We start from the raw sequence: 24,930 nt of genomic DNA, 5'->3' as shown, positions 1-24,930 counted from the left end.
AAGGTTATGGTGAAGCCGCCTCGTAGAATACCTTTATCAGTACAACCTAAAGTTAAAGACGCTCTTGTTAAGCTTGAAGATCAAGGTATAATCTGTAAAGTAGATAGTCCGTCAAGTAACCTTTTAGTCATTGAAAAACCAAACGGCAGCGTTAGGTTATGTATAGATTAGGGGTCTGCGGTACAGAAAATTTAAGGTCAGTACGGTACAATATTTTGTACCTCGGTTCTCGGTACAAAATCGGTACGGTACGCGGATACCCGTATTTTTGCGGTTTTCTTCTCAGAACTGTATTTAAACCATTATTTTTAACTTTAATACATTGACATTACTATGAAAATGGAAAATCCTACATTCATGGTTTTCTAACAACAATTACTGTACCACACATTAATAAAACAAAACCTTTTACTACTACGAGGATTGTGTCAAGAAAAATCACAGTTAAGATAAAGGCTTTACCTATTTTACTCTGAGATACTTTGAATAGCCATGATAAAGTGGTTTAAAATAGGATAAGAGTTTTTATGAATAAACATGTTTGAAACATTTATTGACAAGATAATTTCACAAAACTGGTAAATTATTTCCAACCAACACAATGTCTAGTTGTTTTTTTAAATTTTTAAAAGCATATAAAATCATTCAGTACGAAGACAGTGTAGTTTTGCCAGCTGTTCACAGCAGACGACAATGAAAAACTGGAGGTTATGATGAAGTTATGGCAAAGAACATCTTTTTTTATCAGCTTTAAAACTAGTTATAAGATGGATACAACTATTGCAAAGTTTTTTTCTGAAACTAAAATTTGGATTATCACAGAGTAAGATTATTGTCTTTTCATTTACAAAGTTAACATCCACAATATCAATCATTAGTTTATCTCAGACTCAATCCAATTTTCTTAGTATATTTTAAAGCAGTGGCGTAACAGAAGGGCCCGCAGGGCCCGCAATGCGGGGAGGCCCGGGAGCTGAGGGGGCCCGCGAACCGGTGAGCGGGAAACGGCGAGCAGAGAGGCCCGTGAGACGAGTGGGTCCGAAAAATTTGGGTTCATTCTTATTCAAATGTATTACCATATTTACCATCCTTATGGAACAGCTGAAGCCAATTTTATTGTTAGTTCTGTCCGGTTTTCTTTAGATGTCGTCTTTTGTTTACAATTTGTTTATATTATTTTAGGGTTAGTTTCTCATTATTTGTCTCTCACTGTTTGGTTATATAGCTAGTGGACGAGTTATTGTTTATTATGATTAGATAGTTTTATTTGGTTAAACGAGGTTTTAAATTAATGAAATAACAAGAAACAAATTGTAAACAAAACACGACACTACAGAAAACCGGACAGAACTAACGATAAAATTGGCTTCAACTATTCCATAAGGATGGGAAATTTACTAAGGGAGTATGTTTTATATATGTTATTACCCATCAATCATTCAATAATTGTATTGAACAAGTAATAACATTAAAGTTATTAATAATATGATGTTATCTTTTAATTTCGTTAGGCCTCTTTAGTGATAACGAACTAAGGTAAAAAATTTAACGTTTTATAACGTGGCTATAAGATTATTATGCAATCTTACTTTTGTCACCGGGAAATATTTTACTTCTCGGTGATTTCGTACACTGCTTATGTCGTCTGCAAACATTTTGAAACATTAATTTCTGGAGCTGGCTGGAGTCATGAACGTTGGATGGGGCTTTTAATATTGTATTATTTTACATTTTAGTTTTGCCCTGATATTGATTGTATTTCGTTGAATACAATATATTGCTACTCTGCTGACTTTGTTAGCTTACATCTTATTTTACATCACAATTAACGAATTAACTAATACCTACTAAAGACATATATGTTTAAACACTTGAAATCCATACAAAGATAAAATTAAAAATGCAATAGGCTAATTTAGCCTGTGATAAAAGAGTACGTCAATCTTTTAAATTAACCAACTTTTAGTGTATGAGTTAATTATAACCAAAGATTAAACTAACCTATTAAATAAATACTTTAATACTTTACTTTGAAATGGCGACCATACCAACTGATTTTAGGTATTTTAAGCCAAGTAAGAATGGAGATTGGAGATGAGTGTTAGGATGAGTGGCGCAACCTTGTAGTCTTGATAGTGACAAAGGCAGACATATTCTTTAGACACAGCTGTTCAAGGGGCCTACAGTTTATAGAGGAATCCGAATCACATTTTTGCCTTATTTTTTGTACATTATAATTACCAAATTAGTCTAATTATCAGGATAGCAAAAATGGATAACATGTGTGATAAATTAAATATTTATCAAAACCAAAAAAGGTTTTATAATTAAAACCTCCTTGATAAAATCATTCTGATACGGATGATAAAATAAGGAATTTTTATTTTATTTCAAAACTATTTACAAACGCTATAATGATGTAGGGGTGTAATTTTTTGATAAAACCATGACTGAAATACTTAACACTCCCTTTTATGGAACATAATCCATAATTTATTTACTACTCTATTTATGACTAATCTGGTTGATAATTGTAAAGGTGCTCTAAAAATAACTCATGAGAGGGGGGCCCAAAAAATAAGTTTGCAGGGGGGCCCGTAAAAATCTGTTACGCCACTGTTTTAAAGCTCTTCCAAAGAATCAAAAGACCCAGGCCTAGACCTAATTATTTAGGAGGGTCTATATATAAATTGATTAGGTTACAATGAGGGTAGCAAAATCACTATCTAGTTCATAAGATTTAGATTGCATAAAAGTACCTTCAACACAATAAAAAATACAGGAAACTAAAAAACATTTAAGCCTTAAACAGCCACATCTAACAATATAAGACAAGATACAGAACATGCAATGACATAATTTGAGACCGAGTAGGCTTGCATAATGAAAAAATATGCAAACAACAACTATGCTTGTGGTTTCATCAATAGAAAGATAAAATATCTATAACAAATATTTTAACTTATAAAATAAGATTGTAGATTAGTTACAAGTTTAATATGTAGCCATAAACAGTTTTATGGCAGTAGGCAATGGCCAGCGAAATACTGACTGAGTTAGAGATAACATTTAACAGTCATCATAAAACTATTATTTTTATGATAAAACAGAATTGGGGAAAGTCGTAAAGAAATAAAAGTGATAAAACTCAACAGTTCTTGGAAGTACTTGAATACAACAATTATTGTCATGATAAAATGTTAATGGTTTGGGACTGCTAATGGGTTTTTTATTGCATCATCACCCTAGTAATAAAATATGAAGATCGTAAACAAACATCTGATAAGACTTTTATGTGCTTGGAGGAACCAACTGCGATAGTACACCCGTACGTACTGTTTGTACCGATTTTGTACCGAGAACCGAGGTATAATATACCTTGATCTTCCTACACCATTTTTAGTTTTGGTAACTACAAACTCAACAACTTCTGAACTACTTCTAGACATAGGCCTACAATTCAATTTTATTACCCCGATTGATTCTATTTTAGAAACACTAGGCTTCAAGAGCTACTTTGGTTCGCTCTAGCTTTATTGAACCATCATTTTGTTTTAACTTCTCATACAATTCAATGGGGCATGTATAGCATAAATAGCATAAACAGAAGTGGTTGATGCACCTCTATAATATCCAAACAGTGTTACCAACGCAACAAATCACATAGCCTAGCTAAGACAAATAATAAATATCTTATCTTACTAATATTATAAATCTGAAAGTTTGTGAGTTTGTGTGTATGTTTGTGTGTTGCTCAATCACGCATAAACTACTGGACGGATTGGGCTGAAATTTGGCATGATGAAAGCTCACATTCCCTATTAACATTTAGGCATATTCTTATCTCAAAAATCCTTTTGGGCTCCGCCCCAATGGCTCTGTAGTTCCCCATGTTAACCTTATGAGTATTCATATTTAAAGGAAATTAATGAATTTAGTCAGCTGTTTCAACTTTACAAGTTGGTTCTATAATATGCAATAGCATTAAAAAGTTATAAGGCTTCCCAACAGGGTGCAGCACTATTATTATTTTGTTTGTGCATATATGACAACAGCTAAATTTAAGTAAACAGCAACAAAAAGCTGTGATACACAATGAGAACCGTCAAAGTAGGATTGTTTACAGTTAAGTTTGAGTTTTTAATTTAATGAATAATTTGTGATATTGTGCGAATGTTTGATGATTTATTTTTTCTATTGTTTAAGTGCAATGGTAGAACATTATGGGAATGGTAGATGTGTTATTCTATATCATACCGTAAATTTATGAACCAAATTTTATCAAACTGTGTCCTCTCCCCATTGCAAACACAAAGCTTGAGTATAACTGCAATTAGCATTTTATACTTATATGCCAACCCCGTACGAAGGACGGGTGCTCTGCTAGTAATCTATAAGTATAAAAGAGGATGTTTGTATATATATATATATTTGGCAGTGATAAACTCAGACACTGCTGAACCGATTGCCACGAAACTTGGTACATACGTGTAGAATTTCATGGAATAGGTTTATACACCATCAATTTCGTGATCCGTCCAATCGGCTCCGCCCCAGTGGCTCTGGAGTTTCCCATGTTAACCTTATGAGAAATGGAATTAACGAATCTTAACAGCTGTTTCAATTAAACAAGTTGGTTCTGTTCTATGATGTTCAATAGCATTAAAGTTACAAGGATTACCAACAGGGTGCAGCACTATTATTTCTTTTACATTTATGACAACAGCTAATTTGCAACCAAAAGGTGAGTGAGCATAGCGAACAAACTTCAACCTGGAGGCGAGTTAGCTTAGTGAACGAACTAACCTGAAGGCAAGTGAGCGTAGCGAACGAGCTAATCTGAAGGCAAGTGAGCGCAGCGAACGAGCTCCTACCTAAAGGTGAGTGAGCGTAGCGAACAAGCTCCAACCTAAAGGTGAGTGAGCGTAGCGAACGAACTTCAACCAGGATGTGATTGAGCCATGCGAACGAGATCTTCTTGAAAATTAAGAAGTTAAACGGGGCAAAGCCCGCGGGTTACAGCTAGTATAGAATATAACACTACAGTACAACAGTACTACAATTCAGTTCTAATCTACAGTCAGCAGAGCTAACAGCCAACGCTCACTAATACTAAACCCTAGTCCGATTCCAAACCGTTTGGTCGTAATTGAGAATTTTGTGTTTTCAAAAAATATTGAACTTTCTGTCACTATTTACTTTATAAAAATAAAACCAATTACTCTAGCGATTTATATCAAAAAGAATTCAAAAGGGCATTAAATTTGCTACAAAACCAAGGATACATTAAAAAATATTTCATTACTTACATCGGTTCCTAGCCGAATTAAAGTAAAAAATATCGTATAATAGTTATTTTGTTTAAGTTTTAAGACCCCTTTTTCTTACTTTATTCTGGTGCCACGCAATGTTCAACTAGATAAAAAACTTCCTCATTTAATAAGCTTTAAATTGACATGCAGTTTTAAATTGTTGTTGGTAGAAATTACAAAAAAACAACTATGAAACTAAATAAAAACCAGGTTTACGAGTAAGGGTATTCTTATTTTAATAATACGAGGCAAATGAACACACCATTTTCATACAGTAACTCAATGGTTACTTTGCATTAACAAATTAATTACAAGCGTTCAGAATAGACAATCAATGTTGATTGCTACTTAAGCAAGTTTTCGAAATGACCACCATTTTGTCTGATGCAGATGCGGACACGTTTTCTCAACTCTCTAACAGTAGCATTCAAGTTTACCGTATTGCGTTGTCGTGCAGTAGCTCTGACAATTCGGTTTCTCACTTCTTCAGCTGATTCCTCTGTCGTTCGATAAACTTCTTGTTTAAGATACCCCCAAAAGTAATAATCCAATGGATTGAGGTCTGGTGACCGAGGAGGCCAGGCAACGGTTCCACCTCTTCCTATCCACAAGCGGAAGTTGTTGCTTAAATAGTCACGTACATTTAGATTGAAGTGTGGGGGTGCGCCATCAGCTTGGTACACAATGCGATCTCGCAAATTCAATGGAATGTCCTCCAGGAGTTCTGGTAGGATTTCAGTTAGGAACTGTAAGTAGTCAACTCCATTCAGTGTTGGAGGAAGGTCAAGATATGGTCCAATCACTCGATTTCCTATCAGTCCAGCCCACACATTTACCTTGAATCGTGACTGACTCCTAGATTCACGAACGAGGTGCGGATTATCGTCAGCATAGTGATGCTCATTATGGAAATTAAAGACTCCATCTCTCGTAAACGTACATTCATCAGTCCATAAAATTGTTTTCAGGAAATCCCTGTGGCCATGTTGCCGTATCCACTGACAAAACTGGAGCCTCTGAGGTGGATCTCTTGGCTCGAGTTTCTGGACGCGCGTGAAATAAAATGGGTGCAACCCCTCTTTTCGTAATAGTTTTGACACAAATGTTTGAGATACCCCAAACTCACGGGCTAATGTCCTCGTACTTATCCTTGGATCTTCACTTACCCGTTCTAAGACAGCCTCTTCCAATCCGACATCTTGCATAAAGTTTCCAACTAAGCGGCCGTTGGTGGGAAACATTCCATTTTCACGCAAACACTGGTGGACGCGAATAAATGTTTTTCGATCAGGAATCCTCCTGTCTGGAAAGCGTCGAATGTACTCGCGAACACTTTCAGACGCATTTCCGGGACAAAAACCATAAACATAATGCATATCAGCATATTCTGAACTTGTGAAAGGATCCATAACGTGAAAAATAATAAACAAGTGTTTTAATCTTGACTAGGAAACCAAATAACGTGATTTACTATAGCTGATTTAGACTTGTTTACAAATCATAACAATTGAATCAGCTGATTTGAACTAGTACGATTTGAACCAAGACATGTGTAAATCAGTGAGTTTAATATTAGTAGTTTTGTTACCTTGCTAAAACCAAATCGGTAAACCGTGTTTTACTTTAGTTTGATGGTAGTTTTTCTGTCAATTCTACCAATAGCAATTTAAAATTGCATATCAATTTAAAGCTTATTAAATGAGGAAGTTTTTTTATCTAGTTGGACATTGCGTGGCACCAGAATAAAGTAAGAATACCCCCGCCGCAGCAAACCTGCAGACTTAGCGAATTTCCATTTGCCTGATTGGATTTAAACTAAAATGTCTCCTTAAAAATATTACATTTATTCCCTATTTAAACAGAATTAGTTTAATGAGTACTTAGGTTTGCTGCAACAGGGAGGGTAAAAAAGGTTTTTTTTATAAAAAAATTTAAAAAGTGTTGTGGTAAAAAAATTAATTTAGTAAGAAATTCATGTATTTTCCAAATTTGATCAAAATATGTCCATAAACAAGCAAACTACAACAGTTGACTTATTCTCCATAAGAATAACATAGGAATTTAAAAATTAAAATTATTTTGAATTTTCTCCGTAACAATTAGGCGCATAGTAACGCTTCAATATACTAAATTATTTGTTTTTTTAAGCTCTACAAAATGGTTTTAAAAGAAATTGTAAAATTTTGTGTTTTTAGGGTCAAAAATGGGAAAAACCTATTTTTACCCCATAAAACCCCCCATAAACCCCCGTTCCCATAGTCCGATCATGCTGGTTCGCGAACTCATTCAAGTTTATCCCGCCTTACACCTTCAAACCAAATTTTATCAAAATCGGACAAAAATTACTCAAGTTATCGTGCGGATGGACACATATATATATATATCCCGGGCTTAGGTCTTACCATGAGACCTATGGTAATAGCTACTTCCCTATAGGGAAATTCGCTAAAAAGGGGTCTTAAAACTTAAACAAAATAACTATTATACGATATTTTTTACTTTAATTCAACTAGAAACCGATGTATGTAATGAAATATTTTTTCATGTAACCTTGGTTTTGTAGCAAATTTAATGCCCTTTCGAATTATTTTTGATATAAATCGCTAGAGTAATTGGTTTTATTTTTGTAAAGTAAATAGTGACAGAAAGTCCAATATTTTTAGAAAACACAAAATTCTCAATTACGACCAAACGGTTCGGAATCGGACTAGGGTTTATTGCAACTTTTTTGTTCCTTTTGATCATTAGAATCCACTGGCAAAGTTATGGGCGTCAGTAGAAACTCACCCTATACAGTCCAACCTCAGTATAACGAATCTGAAGGGACCAAACTGAATATTCGTTATATCAAGGATTTCGTTAAAACGAGGTTCGTTATATAGAGGTTAGGTTTGCAGGAATTTCACTAAGTCGAGGTTCAGAACCAGCGTCGGTCAATATAGGTCGGGATTTGACCTCATTAAAATACAATTAATGTAGCATATGCTACAATACTTTACAGTACAGTGTTTACATTGTACACTTGTACAGTAGAACCTAAATTATCCGGCATAATAAAGGGGAGGGATCTTGAATATTGCGCAATCATGACAATGACCTTGACCTTGGTACAGGTTAAAAGCTGTAAGTTTAAAATCACAGCTTGTTCTAACCCTCCTAAAACCTAGCCAAACACTGTATTGCGTAGTCATAAACCATGTAAAGATCAAAACAAAACAAACAGAAGAAAGTTTTGTAAGCTACTGCTCGCGATAGGCCGGTAGCACAGACTAACCAACACGTATGTTTTATCTACGGCGGTAGGCTACTTACAGTACAGTACTGATTTATCACAACAGAGGAATGTCAATAATAATCATTAACTATAGCATTGGTGTTGCTATTTGAAACAAATTGTATTGAAAACAATAAATTATTAGATAAGTCATTATAAAAGTGTATAATCATAGTTAACTTAAGGATAATAAAAACACCCGTAAAAGGAATGTTAAAATAACGATGTTGCTATTCTTTCTCTTTGGTTTTGTTTTTATATTCTTTCTTAGGTTTCTCTTTATCCAAAAATTGTACAATTCACCATAGTTATCCCATATCGCCCAATCACAGCTTACTAAACATTACGTCGTCATCAGTCCTCAGAGAATGAAATCAGTTCTCTGTTGTAACATAGCGCCCGCAGCGACAGCAGACAAAGATGTAAAACGGAGCAGACGAATGTTAGCGCAAGCGATGACGTGACCTTTCCATTTCATTTGATAAAGAAACAGATTTTCCAAAAACAATACTGGGGAGGGGGATTTGTTATATCGAGGGAAAGACGTAGACAATTCGTTATGCAGAGGTTAAATTCGCAATGTAGAGGTTCTGACAATGATAAATTCGTTATATTGAGGTGTCTTATTTTAGCCGAAATCACAAAAATTTGTTAAATCAAGGTTGTTGTTATGGTTTGTTCGTTATGTAGAGGTAAAATATACATTGTGTCTTATGGAGAGTTCTAGGGGATTAAAAAAAAATTGTTATATCAAGGAATTCGTTATATCGAGGTTTGTCATATCAAGGTTAGACTGTATATGCCGATGCTTGATGTGAAATCTGTGCGTGCATATCTTTAATTTGAGACCTCATTCATGAAAATCGGTCGGGTAGAAGAGCTAAACAAACTCGGAAAAGAAAACCCAATTTTTTAAAACCATACACTAATTCACAAACCTATTCATCGCTAATATAGGGGTTACTAAAAACATTACATAAGGTTTCCCCAAGTAAGCCTAGAACCAGCCTCTAAACACAACTTCAACTGTTAATTTTGTTGGGTGGACTCATAGCAAATATGTTTGTCTTATTATTGTAAATGGAACTGTCAATAAACGTCCAAACAAGATGTTAGTATACGATTCAGGATAGTGTCGTCATTTGATTATATTATTTATGATCCATACCGTTTCTGTTCTAATATCCGTGGAATAATGCTATCAGCTATTTCTTGATCTACTTCATTCAAAAGTCACCAGCTGATCTTATGCCTTTATATATGTGTCAAAAACTGCTTCCATAAGGATTTAATTGAAACTTTGAGGGGCCGTGGGGCGGATTCCTAAGAGATTTGTTTGACACCATTTAGATGTTGACACTCACCGATATGGTATTTATCACCATGCAAAATTTGAAAACAATTGCTTCAGCCGTCTAGGAGGAGTTTGTGTATTACAAAATGCTTAAGAGTCGACGTATAAGAGCTTCGCTCGCTCCGCTCAATAATAAATTGGCACTTAACAGTTCAAAAACCAGTCTAATTAAATTTTACTATAGGAAAGAAGTAAGAACCGGACTATTCACCACTTTTAAAAATGGGAGATACCCACCTAATAAAAGAAAAGTCAGCTAAATATCTTGGAATAACAATATCTGAAAATTTATCCTGGGAAAACCATATTGCCAATAACCATACCCGGGTCGGTGGCATGATCTTTTTTTTGCAATTAAAAAGATTAATAGTTGTGTGCCATCTTATTCGTAGACTCCATAATATAATCGTCAGAAACATCCTGATACAAATTTATTATGGTTGCTTCCATAGTGTAATGGCCTATGGCGTAATACTATGGGGAAACAGCACTGCTTTAGACGAGACTCCTACCGAGGTATCTTCAAGGAACTTGGCATTTTAACTCTACTAGCAGTTTATATTCTGGACTTCTGTCACTGCTAAAGCCAAACCAGAATATTTCACCAACAACAATAGTGTTGACAACTACAACACCAGACGAGCCCAAGATCACATGTACAGCAAGTAAGAACAGCATTGGTTAAAAAAAGTCCCTATCAAATGTACAATAGTTTACCTCAACATTAAAAAATAAAGATCAAAATGGCCTCAAGAAAAAAATTAAAAGTGTACCTGGTAGAGAAGAAAATATATAATGTAAAAGAATTCCTTGAAGAATAACAATAAATATAATCCATTGACCACCACGGCATAGATACGCTTTCAGTGGAATAATTCCAAGTATCAAGTAATAACTGGACTTCTGTGTAGGCCTAGCCGCCTAGGCTATTACTTACATATCATAGTTGTAACTGTACTTCTGTACTGGCCTAGAATGACTTAACCTGCTTGGAATAATACAGTAGCCTAATTAGGTTATGTGACGCTACACCACAGGAGCCGGTCGGCCAACTTCCACGCCATTAAAATGAGGTTTTGCCGCTTTGTTCAATCCAAAATTTGAACAAAACTAAGAACAAGAACGATAGAAAAAAAGGTAAATACAAACAGTAAAGTATACTTAATTATCTACAAATCTCCCACAGATGAAACTTGTCTGGCCAAAAAAACAAAAATTATAGTAATCGACTAACTATAACAAGTCACTAATCCAGTTTTTCTCCAATGTGATAATTTGAAAAATATTTGTTAACATTACTCATATATATTCATATCTTTTAAAACTGTACCATTGGAATTGTGTATTCTATCCCAAGCACTGTAGTGAATTTCAAAATTTCATCCATGAATTGTAAGGGTGTCAAAATGCACTCCATTTATTACATCTACACTACTAATTTCTGCCTATTACGGGACGTCGCATCCAAAATTTACCAATCCAAGATGGAGATTTTTGCGACACCATCTTTATTGAGGGTTCTAATGGCATGCTCTTTCTGTTGTTATTCTGTGTTCGCTGATGCCAACACTCTATGATGCGGTATTTTACTCTAAGTATGCTGTTTATAAATGTATAGTGTTTAAAAGTTGTTTAATTTACAAATTATAATTTCATATTATTATTTTGCATGCTATGTGATTAATATTTAGTTCATAGTGCACTCATTTTATGAGATCTGTTCAGTGGCGGATTTACCTACGGCGCCGCCCGTAGGCCCGTTCGGCCGGCCGCCCCTTTGTGTTCTGCAATTGAGGAAAGGTTTCAGTGTAAAAGCAATATTAAACTTCCCGTTGTTGGCATGCTTATTAATGCATTTTCCAGGAAAAACATAGTCACTATATGAGTACTTTATATTAAAGTTGTATTAATAGGTTTTGAGAAAAACATATATTTTTTTGTTGAGGCAAGAATAAATATGAATATGAATAGCCTAAATAATCGCCGAACGCATTGCCGTTCTTGACGAAATTCAATTCAAATGTATTCAGCTTAAATTGGTTTTGTTTTGGTTTTTCTTATAATTTTTATGAAATTATTAATACATATATATATATTTGAAGGTGTTCACTTAATAGGGCTGCTGATAATATATTAAATTACGGTAGTAAAAGTACAACAGAAAACCCTAAAAATTATATTTCTAGTAGATATATATATATTGTAGTTAGTTATATATATATATACAGGGTCTTTTTAAAAGAATGCCGGGATTTTAAATGATAATTGCTTGGGTAATATTCAAGGCAACTAAACGTTTTATAGGTAATATTGAAACTAAAATAACTAAGTTTTGTTTCTCCTGTAGCAAGGGAGGAAATTTTGACCTTGACATGCGCAAAACAGGTGCGCGGTGGTAGGCCAATATTGTGATCCATACGCCAGTCGCTAGTATGACGTTTACGGCACAACAGAAGACACAAATTGTAATCTGAGGTTCGCATGGTTTATATTCATTGCTAAATTAAACTAAATTTAAATCTACTTGATGATAAAAATATTAAAGCTGGTATAAAAAATGAGAAAGTAGTTCCGTATATTTTCGCAATTTGCAGTGAATTCCACGCCTTAAAAAATGTTTTAACGGTATTTTCTTGTTTATTAAGATCATAGGAATGGTTTAAAAACGTTTAAAAGAAAAGTCTAGAAAGTTCAGAAATACCTTATGATTCTCTTGTTTACATTTTTCTTGTAAACAAAAAAACTGTCATGGCTACTTTAGTCCCATAAGCCTAATGTTAAAAATTGGAATTTTTAAGTTCGTTTTAAATTGCATTAGCATTATCTAATTGAAATTTGTTTGTTTAAAAACCATCTCACTATTAGTCTTAAGTAATTTTGTTAAGTTTGGCTGAAATGCGTTCAGCCGTTATTGAGTGATGTTTCTTTATTTGTTGCATTGAAGTTGATCCCAAAGATTTTATATGATAAAAAAAAGTCGCGCCGCCCACGACGTTAAGGTCCATTTCCTATCCTGCGACTGTTACGACTCTAGCCGTGCGGCTCTGGCCGCGCGTCTAGAGCCGTACGGCTGGAGACGCTTGTCTCAATTCCTATGCCGCGACTCCTACGACTCCCACAACTAGTGACTTGTGAAATTGCACTACTGACCGTCATGGAATAAGCACAGTTGGCAGCGAATATATTACTTGGAGAAAGGAGGAAAAGGAATGATTAATGTGCATGGTAAAAAACCATGAACAACCTAATCCACTGTTCATGGTACGGTGAAAATAGCGGTTTCAGAGTATTCTTATTCAGAGACATCTTCTTCAAGTATTGGGGGTGAACGTATGGGGTGTGACGAACCAGTTCCATTAACTTTGAATCATCTATGAAGGTACTCACCTCAAACTTCGTATGTATAAACTATAAATTTGTTACAGCCGCGTGACTCGAGTCGCTTCAGTCGCGCGGCTGTAGACGCTCGATAGGAAACGGTTGCATTTACTTTGCATTAAAGCAGTCATTTATTTCAGCCGCGTGGCTAGAGTCGTAACAGTCGCAGGATAGGAAATGGACCTTTACCCGCTGCTTGCCGCGGCCAGGCGCCCTTCAACGGCGGGTGCCCTGGTGGGCGCCCCTAAACGGCTGGCGCCCCTAGGCACGTGCCTAGTGTGCCTTATGGTAAATCTGCCACTGGTTCTGTTCAAACTGAAAAATATTAAGATACCTATACTGTATGTATATTATCAACAAACAAGTCTTTACTTTCTAGTATTTCTTTCAGCTTACAAACAAGCCAACAGTACCTTTAATGAGAATCAACTCTAATGAAAGGTAAGGAAAATTTACTTAACAAGCATAACCGTTCGTTATACAGAGTGTCCAAAAAGTCCCGGGTCGGTTAAATATTTATTGAAATATTTAAAATAGATGAAATTTTGCACAAAGTTACTCAACATAAAAGTCTATTTTATCACATATTCAGTGATCAATACTTCCAACTAGGAGTCAGAAGAAAATCTAAAATGTAAGCGTAGGTTGTTATGCATTAAAAAAAAAAAATAACCTCCCGGATTCATTCAAATTCACACACAACTATAGTACAAGAAACGAAACAATTTTCAGATTACCAAATCACCGTTTGACCTTATTTGAAAAAAGTCCTTTGTATGCAGGTTTAAAAATGTATAATAAACTACCGGTATATTATAAAATAATGAGTTCAAAGAAGTTTAAAGAAACATTGAAAAATGGACTCCTTGAACGTGCGTTTTATAAAATAGAAGAATTTTATAACCATCCCTTGAGTTAATTTTTTGTTTTAGCGAATTTCCCATATAGGGAATAAGCTATTACCGTAGTACTCATGGTAAGACCTGGACGCGGGACCGTTTTTTTTTTCGTTTTGAGGTCCCTAGAGGCCAAAAACACCATCCGTTCAAATTCATATATATATATATATTTATATATTTATATATATATATATTTATATATTAGATATATATATATGTGTCCGTCAGCACGATAACTCAAGCAAAAATGAATATATTCATATATATATGGTGCTAGATAAAGATAAGTATACACTACCAGTCATTGTCGAGCTATTTTCACTTGGTTATGACAGATGTATTTTTTCGGCTGCCATCTTGGATCCACCATTTTGAAATGTAATAAATTATTTAAAATAAGAAGGTGGTGCTGTGACCCATCATTTAAAACTACTTTTTAAGCTAAACTCAATGCCACAATCAATTTTTGTTATCAAGTTTTATTTATGAAATATTGAAATTTTTTTGTTAAAATGTCAATATTATTTCAAAATCAAAATATGAAAATGAAAAACAGATCATGGATCTCAGATATTTCAAAATCTTGTACATGTAAAAGAAAACCAGAGTGACTTTATATGTTTTGACAAGGTCCATGATTATAACACCAGAAGAGCATAAGATATTGTCCCTCCCTCTTCTAGATTGCGGAAAACAATAGTCATAAGTCGTTTATTCAGCAAAATTAACATAAAATGCATTAGCTACGTCAACAAAACAAAATAAAATACAATATTTACATAACAAAAAAACTCTTGTATAAATTAAAACTGTCAACTATGCTACTATATTTACCCCACCAGTTCTAGGGCAAAGAAATTCACGAACGCTGAGAAGGCATTATCCAGCAAAAAATTCTTTAGTTTTTTCTTAAATCTATTTAAATCCTGTTCGGTCTTTAAGGAAGGAGGAAGGTTATTGAAAAGCTTGACGGCATTGTATTGAAAGTTTTTTTGGAAGAAGGAAGTTGAGTGCTTAGGAATTGCAAGGTCGGAAGAATTACGAAGTGGATATCTATTGTTGATCTGTGAACAAAAAGAAGATATATTTTTTCTGGTGAAGGATAGTGTTTCAAAAATATATATGGATGGGAAGGTTAGAATTCGGAATTTTTGGAAAATGTCTTTGCAGGATTGTCGTTTAGGTAGGGAAAATATGATGCGGATGGCTTTCAATTGTTGTCGGAAAAAGAAACTTCGTCTTTTCACTTTCACTACCCCAGACAGGGACAGCATAGGATAAATATGGATATACAAGACCATAATAAGCAGACAGGAGGACTTCTGAATTTACTGTTTGGCTAAGCATACGTAGCATGGAAATACCAACTGATATTTTTGTTGTGACATGTTTGATATGTTTGTGGTAGTTAAGATTTTCATCAAGGACCACACCAAGGAACTTAACCTCTTGACAGGGATGGATCTCATTTTCACCCAACAGTAAGCTAAATGTTCCTTGTTTTTTGTTTGTTTGATGATTTGAAATGCTAAATTGGAGAAGTTGGGTTTTTTTTGCATTTAGGACAAGATGATTATCCTCACACCATTGGAGCAGGCTATTAGATTCAAGAAAAATCGATTGCTCAAGTGTTTCTGTAGAATGACTGGATACAGTAAGAGATGTATCATCGGCAAACAGACAAATGTTTGCCTTGTTTGCGCAAGTGGGCAAGTTGTTTATAAATAGAAGGAATAAGGTCGGTCCGAGGACGGAACCCTGGGGCACACCTCTCGTGACTGAGGCGTCAGCAGAACGATGATACTTTAGAAGACCTGTTTCATCGATGGCAGGGATTGCTACATACTGCTTTCTTCCTTTAAGGTATGATGTAAACCAATCAAGAGCAATGCCTCTAATGCCAGCATCATGCATTTTTCCCAGAAGTAGACCATGGTCAACTAAGTCAAAAGCACGACTCAAGTCCACCAATGAACATGCCAGCCACAGACTGTCCCGAATCAATGTCTTTGACTACTTTATTTATGAGGCTGAGTATGGCCTTTGTTGTGGAACTGTTCTTTACAAAGCCATACTGTTTTCCAACTAATATATTGTGTTTCTCTAGGAAATCGCACAGCCTACTAATTACTGCTTTCTCAAAAACCTTCGAGAACGTCGAAACTAGACTTACAGGCCTGTAGTTATGGCAAGAACTTCTATCTCCGCTCTTAAAGATTGGCCTTACCAAAGACAATTTTAGCTGGCTAGGAAACTTTCCCTCGGCAAACGAGCTATTTATTATGTGACTTAACGGTGTTGAAATTAAGTCTGAGATTGACTTGATTAGTTTTGGTGATATCCCATCTACTCCAGCAGACCTTTTACTCTTAAGGCTTTGTATAATTTTTATTATTTCATCTGGATTAATTGGTCTTAGGAAAAAAGAGCTTGTATTTCTATCTATACTATTGTTTTGGACGTTGTTTGTGACACATAACGGACTTCCAACCGTTTTAATAAAGAATTGATTGAGCTTCTCACAAACATCCTTGGGTTCAGAAACAATGCCACCAAAACTAGTTTTTTAAATTAATGCTTTCTATACCCCTTTCACCTTTTTTCCGTCTGTTATTATTTATAACTTTCCAGATTCCTTTGGTTCTATTGTCGGATTCCTCGATGATATTTAATACGGCCTTTGATTTCTCTTCTCTTATTATTCTCCTGAATCTATATTTTATTCTAAAGTAGTATTGTCTTAAAAAGTGATTCGAATGTAAATGTTTTGTTTTTTCGTGGTATATGAAACATTGCTCCTTTAAGTTTTTAAGTTCGTCAGACATTTTAATGTGTGAATTGGATTTTTTTATATGTCTTTTTAATTTTTCTGGAAAACATATCTCAAAATAGTACTTAAACTGGCTTATGAAAGCATTGTACTTATTCTCTGTTTTTGTCACTTGGAACACCTCATCCCATTTTTCATTTTTTAGATAATATTTGAACGTTTCAATATTAGAGGTATTAAAACTCCGTCCATACTTAAACTTGACTTGCCTGTCATTGTTCGATAAATTTATGTTCGTTGTTATAGTCTGTGCACTGTGGTCAGACAGTATAGTCTTAATAACTTCACTCTTTGTGCCATCATGATCGTTTGTAAATATATGATCAATTAAGGTGCATGATCCTGAGGCTTCTCTTGTATACGAGTGGATAGTGTTGTACAGACCAAATGACGCCATGATGGCAGTAAATTTACTACCAGAAAAGCTGTCAATAGATAGATCAATATTAAAGTCTCCAAGAACAAAAACCTTGTTGTGCTTAGCTGCATATTCATTTAAACAGTCGTTCATAAATTCAAAGAAGTGATCATGGTGACCTGACGGTGGTCTGTAGCCTGCTACAACAAGTATTTTACTTTTTTTACTAACTTCTACTGACATTGCAGAAAGTTCACACTCGCCTTCTACACTAAACGCTTTACAGTCAAGTGGTCGGTGTTTTATACCAGGAGAGCACCATATTGCCACACCGCCCCCATTCATTTTGGTTCTACAAAAAGCAGAGACATAAGTCAAGTTGCCTAAGACTAAATTTTCTATCTCATGCTCTTTCAAGAAATGTTCGGACAAACACAGAATATCAGGAATTTCGTCTTTAATAAATATTTCTAGCAGATCTACTTTGTGCATTAGACTCCTAATATTCTGATGTGCTATTTTGAGACAGTTAATCACCTTATCCTTTCTCTGGTTTCCCTGAGGAAGTGTGCCCAAGGAACCCCCACAGGTTTCCGAGCCTCCCCTAAAAAATGTTTGGAGACAAATGTTCGAGTATTGTGGTTGTTACTTTGCTCAGCTATATAAGAACGTACAGGATATGGTTTTATTTGTTTGGAGACTGCCACTGATTCGTGGTTCAGCCGAGGCTTAGGATAGAGTTGACTATTAGAAGGTGTCTGGATGGGGAAAGAGCATTTAGAAAGGTTCATTGAATCTGCCAAGAGGTTTGCCAACATATGCTTGCCCTTAAAATTCAGATGTAGCCCATGTCTGGTGAATGCAAAACGAGGGATGGAACTTAAGGACAGAAAAGTGACGTTATTGTATTTAGATGAAAGACTAAGAAGATCAGAGTTTACTTTATTCACAGATGTATTGAGGGAGGGGTTGTCGTGTCTAGCAGGAAGACCGACGAGGATAACTTTCTGACTAGACATTTTGCCAAGAGTAGTTTCCAAATCTAAGACAAAATCTAAGCTGCAGCGTTCGTTCACAATATTATTTGTCCCCCCCATAATGACGACATAATCACATACATTTGAAGAATATGCTCTTACAGTTTCTAAAATGTTTTCCATCTTACCATTAGGTTTTACCCACTCAGTAATTACACTTTCTGATTTTACATTTTCTCTTAGCAGCCTCGATATGTGGCGCCCGTGACTAAATTGTCAGCCACAAATATCTACAAATTAAGTGTTTTAATAAATTGCCATAAGGGATCAGAAACCTCAAAATTCAACAATTTAAATCAAAACTGTCAAGCTGGTTTATAAGTAAAGCTTTTTATTCTCTTGATGAATTTGTTGCATATAAATTTTAATTTAATCTGTTATGAGCTTTAATTCAGTGATGCTTTGGTGAGTAGTTGTAGTTGATTTATTATTAATTTTCATAGTTTATATTAATTTGTTGCTGAATTTTTATTATTTCTTTGTTATGTTTTAATCTGTTAGTCTGACAAGTACATTGTACTATTTCTTTTTATACTGCATATTACTGTATTTCTTATGTTCTTTGACGTTGTATATAGCAATATAATGTTGACAAATGACATAAAAGGATTCTGATTCTGATTGTTTAGCATACTGAGAAACATTATTAAAAAAAGTATTGAATTTATTTGCTACCGATACTGGAAAATTTTGTTTATCCCTTTCATGTTTGAATTTAATCTTAACTGGAGTATCAGGTATTTGTTTATTTAAGTCCCGTTTCATTTTTCACTACTACCCAAGATGCTTTACTTTTATTCTTAGATTTTTTAATAACATTTTCAAATAAAAGGAAAATTCTAAATAAAAGCTCTTTGTCATATGCTTAAATAATCAGATGATTATTATTGATTTTATTGTTATTGTTTTACATTTTATCTTTTGTGTTGAATTAGTTCTAGAATAAAGTTTACTAATTAATTTACGTGTATTTTGTATATTTTATGAAGATATATCAATGGCGACGAGTGATAAAAGTGAAAATGAAACTAGAAAATTAAAACAACAAAGAGGAATCATAAAATCACAAATTACAAGGACTTTACATGTGCTGAAAACTAAAGGTTCGTCTATATACGATGCTCTGGGGAGAAAAACTCTACTAGATGAAACGTGGAAAAGATTCACCGTTTTACATGAAGAGATTATAACAACTACAGACAATGAAGATGAAATTGAGAGAGAAGAAGATTATCGTACAGATGTAGAGGAAACATACCTCGAGGCAAGAGCTTTCTTACAACCATTCTTTGTCACTATTAAGTAAACAGAAGTAGAAAGGAATGTTTCTAGCGAATTAAATGATCCTTGTAAGTTGAACATACCGAATGTGAGTTTCACACCCTACACAGAAAATGAAACCTTTCAGAATTTCCTAATGCGGTTTAAAAATTTCTTGGATCTAAAAAGAATTACAGAGCCCAAAACCAAAACACAACTGTTTGTTAGTACTCTTACACCTGAAATGCATCAGGCATTATGTGACACAATTGCTCCTGAGACACCAGGTGACAAATCGTATGAAGAACTATCAGATATACTGCAAAACTGTTTGGAACCTACTCCAAGTGTACTTGCTAATCAAAATAGGTTCATCAGTAAAGTTCAAGATACTGAAGAGGGAATTTCTACGTACGCTCGAGAACTAAAACGTTTGGGCAATTGACTGTGACTTTAAGTGTTACAACTGTGAACATTCAGTCTGTGATGTGTTGTTGAAGATGCAATTCATTCGAGGATTAAGAGATAATGAAGTGACAGTTAGGCTTCTTCAGGAAAAAGGAAATAAACAATCATTTAAGGAAGTGGTAGAAATGGCTATTTCTATTGAACAATCCAAACTGGAAAGTTATGCAATAACACCTAAGTACTCTCATTACGTTACAGAACAAACTAAAGATGTTAACTATGTGAGTAAACAATCAGGGTTAACAAGAAAAAGTAGAAATGAAATCGAACCACATATTACCTTTCAAGATTTAAGAGGTAAATGTTACAGATCTAGCAGTTCTCAACATAAAGCTGATACTTGCAAGTTTAAAAATTAATTTTGTAGGAAGTGCAATAAGATTGGACACATTGCGAATGTTTGTCTTACACGCAACAGGGTTAGCAATGCAAGCGAGAACGCTTACAAGTTAAAATCAAATAAAATTGATGTTGAAGATGATAATGACAACGTTCATGAGGTTTACATGGTGGGGACACCAAATTTGAATGACAAGTTTATAATTAACGTCTCTATTGAAGGCAAGTCATTGAATATGGAACTTGATACTGGAGCGGCTTTGAGCTCATTATCATACAGTGATTTTCTTAAATTTGAACTTTATAAACGTCTATTCAAGACGGAAGTGGAAATGAAAACATACACTGGAGAAATTTTAAGGCCTGTAGGAGTCTGTTTTGTTGAATGCTAGTACAGACATTTCAGTTTTAATGGGAAACTCTATGTTTTAAAACAAAATGTAGACCCAATATTTGGACGTGAATGGCTCCGAGAAGTCAAGATGGATTGGGCTGATATAAATCTTGCGGGGACTAACACATCAGAGGAACTTGATAAACTCCTAACAACTTTTCAGGACATTTTCAAGGCAGAAATCGGTGAAATAAATTCAGAACAAGGACATATACAGCTAAAGGAAGGAGCTAAACCAATTTATGTTAAACCACGACAAGTACCTTATGCTCTTAGGAAAGCTGTTGAAGATGAGCTACATAGACTAGAGAAGAGTGGTATAATCTCCAAAGTTGAAAACTCGCAATGGGGAACACCAATTGTTCCCGTAAAAAAACCTAATGGAAGTGTAAGGCTCTGTGCTGACTACAAGGTAACAGCCAACAAACTAATATTAGATGAGAAGTACCCTATCCCTTGCATTCAAGACATTTTTACACACATGAATAAAGGGAAATTTTTCTGCACCTTAGACATCAGTAATGCCTATTTGCACCTTCCTATGGATGATGAATTAAGAGAAATACAAACCATTAGTACTCATTTAGGTTTGTTCAAAGTAAATCGCCTAATGTTCGGCATAAAAGTTGCTCCAAGTATATGGCAACGATTTATGGACAAGGTTCTCCATGGACTAGAAGGCACTGTATGTTTCTTTGACGACATACTCATTCAAGGGAGCACATTCCAAGAAACTATGAGTCGACTAAGAGAGGTTTTTCAAAGAATTAGACAATACAACTTACGATTGAATCGGGACAAATGCAAATTCTTCAAGAAGAAGTGTGAAATATTTAGGCCATGTTATAGACGAGAATGGTCTTCATAAATCACCTGACAATGTTGAAGCTATAAGTAAAGCAAAGAGACCCGAAGATGTTACTCAACTAAGAAGTTTCCTAGGACTCACAAATTACTACACTCGATTTGTGCCTAACATGTCAAACCTATCTGGAACCATTAAATAATCTACTAAGACATGGAAAGAAGTTTACATGGAATAAGGAGTGCGAGGATGCCTTTGTGAGATCAAAGCTGAAATCACCAGTGAACAAATATTAGCTCATTATGATCCGAGTGATACATTGGTACTTGCTACAGATGCAAGTCCAACTGGCTTAGGTGCTTGTTTATCTCACAGATACAAAGATGGGTCAGAGAAACCAATAGCATTCGCCTCAAGAACTCTTACAAAATCAGAAAGGAAGTACAGCCAAATCGACAAAGAAGCGGTAGGAATTTACTGGGGGTTGAAGAAATTTTTTGCCTATTGTTATGGAAGAAAATTTGTTCTAATAACAGATCACAAGCCCCTCGTTTCCATTTTTGATCCTGCAAAAACCTTACCTTCAATGACAGCTTCGAGAATGTTTAACTATGCTCACTTTTTATCAGGATTTGATTACACGATTGAATACCGCAATACAACAGAACACGCTAATGCAGACTTTTTATCTCGATTTCCAGTCACTGAGGTTCCAGAAAATATATTTGATGATCACGAGCAATACCTGATAAACCAAGTGGAAGCAATGCCAGTGACAAGAAAAAAGATTGAAGAGGAAACAAGGAAAGATGAAAATCTCAAAGTGATATCACACTATTTAAACACAGGAAAAAGTTTAAAAGAACTTGGATTAAATGACAATGAGTTTTGCTTAATGGATGGCTGTGTGTTCAGAGGGAATAGAATATGTGTACCTTTAACTTAAAGAAAACAAGTTCTAAACGAGTTTGCATGCCGGTCATATGGGCATGACGAAGATGAAAAAAAGGCTAGAATTTACAGCTATTGGCAAAATATTGATCAGGAAATAGAAAATTTAGTCAAACATTGCAATTCATGTCAACAAAAACTCAAAAGTCCACCTAAGGAAACGATCCACCCATGGGAACCTCTAAGCGGGCCATGGGAACGTATTCACGTAGACTTTGCAGGACCAATAAAAGGCTGGAGTTACTTCATTGTTGTGGATGCTTACAGTAAATGGGTAGAGGTGATCCCGACTAAATCGACAACAACTGACTGGTGCTTAAAACAACTAGACAAACTATTTACAACATTCGGTTTTCCTCATGTCCTTGTTTCAGACAACGGGACTCAGTTAACATCAACTTTGTTTGAAAACTACCTGAAGAAATATCAAATAATACATAAAAATATCGCTCCTTTTTGTCCAAAATATAATGGTCAAGCAGAAAGGGTAGTTCAAACTGTGAAAACCTTTTACATGCTTGTGGGGGAGGACACAATGAGGATAAGATAAACATGATACTGAAACAGCTAAGGAAGACACGCCATTCAGCAACAGGACAATCTCCATACTTGCTTATGTTTGGGAGAAACATAAGAACCTAAATGGATTTAATGGTTGAGAGGGACACCCACACGGCAAATCAAACGTCAAGTTATAACTAGAAGAAGTTTCTTAAAAGGACAAATTGTGTTGATGAGAAATTACTCAAACATGTCAGAAGAAAAGTGGTCAATAGGAATAGTAGAAAGGCCGCTTGGGAACGTGATGTATCTTGTTAAATCAGAAGACGGGCGGTTATTTAAGAGACACTGCGACCAACTAAGAGCAGCTTAATAGGGGGGAGGATTGTCATATGCTTAAACAATCAGATGATTATTATTGATTTTATTGTTTTTGTTTACATTTTATCTTTTGTGTTGAATTAGTTTTAGAATAAAGTTTACTAATTAATTTACGTGTATTTTGTATATTTTATGAAGATATATCACTCCTTATTAGTGGAATACAATGCCGCAAACCTGAACTCAAACGGACAACCGAGTCCGAAATGACAGCTATTCAAAGATGCATTGAATTTGCAATGATGTTTTACGCTCTACCTCCTCAGGGGGGCACCCGCTAGAAGTCGGAAGAAAATCAAAACCATATGCATGGTTGGTATGCACATCAAATTAAAGGGCTTTATTAGTAGAATACAATACCGCAAATTTTAGCTCAAAATGACAATTGAGTCGTTCAAAGATTCAAAATGGCAGATTCAAGAAATCTTTGAATGGCTGCCATTTTTGACTCGGTAGTCCGTTTGTGTTCAAATTTGTGGCATTGTATTCTACTAATATGGACCTTTTATTTGATTTGCATATCAACCTATGCTTACATTTATGATTTTCTTCTGACTCCTAGTGGGCTGTCCCTCTGAGGAAATAACGGATCACTGTGTTTTTGATAAAATATATTTTTATGTCCAGTAACTTTGTGCAAAGTTTTTAGCTCTATTTTAAATTTTAAAAAAAATAATTAACTGACCCTATACTTTTTGGACACCCTGTATACTACACTAAAAGTGATATATGGGTGTGGTGGTATTGTACCCCCCTGGAATTGTAGACCCCCCCCCCCCCAATTAGAACTCACGCTTATTTGGTCAGTGTACAGGGTGAAATTGTACCCCCTCGTATACGCAGAAGAAGATGTATGTCCCGGAATTGTTGTACCCCCACATTTGAATCAGACCATTTCATAGACTGAAATTAAAATAGACATGATAGCAATACCTTCATAATAAGTGATGTTGAATTGAAACTGAACACAAACCCAATTCAAAACCAAATTAATTAAATCCAATTATGTTAAATCTGGATGTTGTCTGTCAAATTTTGAACGAAAAGGTTTAGTGCTTTAATCAAAAAAGAGTTATATCAACATCCGTGCCCTAGCTTTGAATATGTTTAGGAGCTTTAATCCTTATCTCTATTGTGATAAAATCAAAATTATATTTTGATCAGAAATTAGAGGTGAATCTCACGAAAGTGAACTGACCCGAGTGACCCGCCATCCAAATAATACGAATGACGTGTTTTGAAAGGATAATCTAAGAAGCTGCAAATGAAGGCCATTCCGAGTAATGTGCGAGAGGGTTAACAGACTTCTCTGAAGCTATTCATTCATATTTCCTTCACCTTTCCAAGTACATACTAAATGTTTATGGGTTAGCTTAAATTCAACAATAG

The 24,930-nt window shown here is 35.0% G+C and overlaps 1 protein-coding gene across 6 annotated transcripts in view; it reads left to right on the top strand.

The window, feature by feature from the left end:
* Positions 1-24,930, top strand: part of LOC128982909 (pleckstrin homology domain-containing family A member 3-like) — an 87,004-nt gene that overhangs the window by 52,495 nt on the left and 9,579 nt on the right. For 2 of the 6 annotated variants that reach the window (XM_054401974.1, XM_054401973.1), the window contains exon 6: positions 13,710-13,759. The exons of the other annotated variants lie outside the window; for them this stretch is intronic. In XM_054401974.1, coding sequence (XP_054257949.1) covers positions 13,710-13,759 — 50 coding nt within the window. The remainder of the gene's footprint in view (positions 1-13,709; positions 13,760-24,930) is intronic. 6 annotated transcript variants of the gene reach the window in all.

This window comes from Macrosteles quadrilineatus, unplaced genomic scaffold (assembly GCF_028750875.1).
Source record: "Macrosteles quadrilineatus isolate MER2022 unplaced genomic scaffold, UCM_ALF_1.0 Scaffold_1__1_contigs__length_201487025, whole genome shotgun sequence".
NCBI classification, from domain to species: domain Eukaryota; kingdom Metazoa; phylum Arthropoda; class Insecta; order Hemiptera; family Cicadellidae; genus Macrosteles; species Macrosteles quadrilineatus.
The sequence above is the reverse complement of the archived record's forward strand: the minus strand, read 5'-3'. Positions and strand labels throughout refer to the sequence as shown.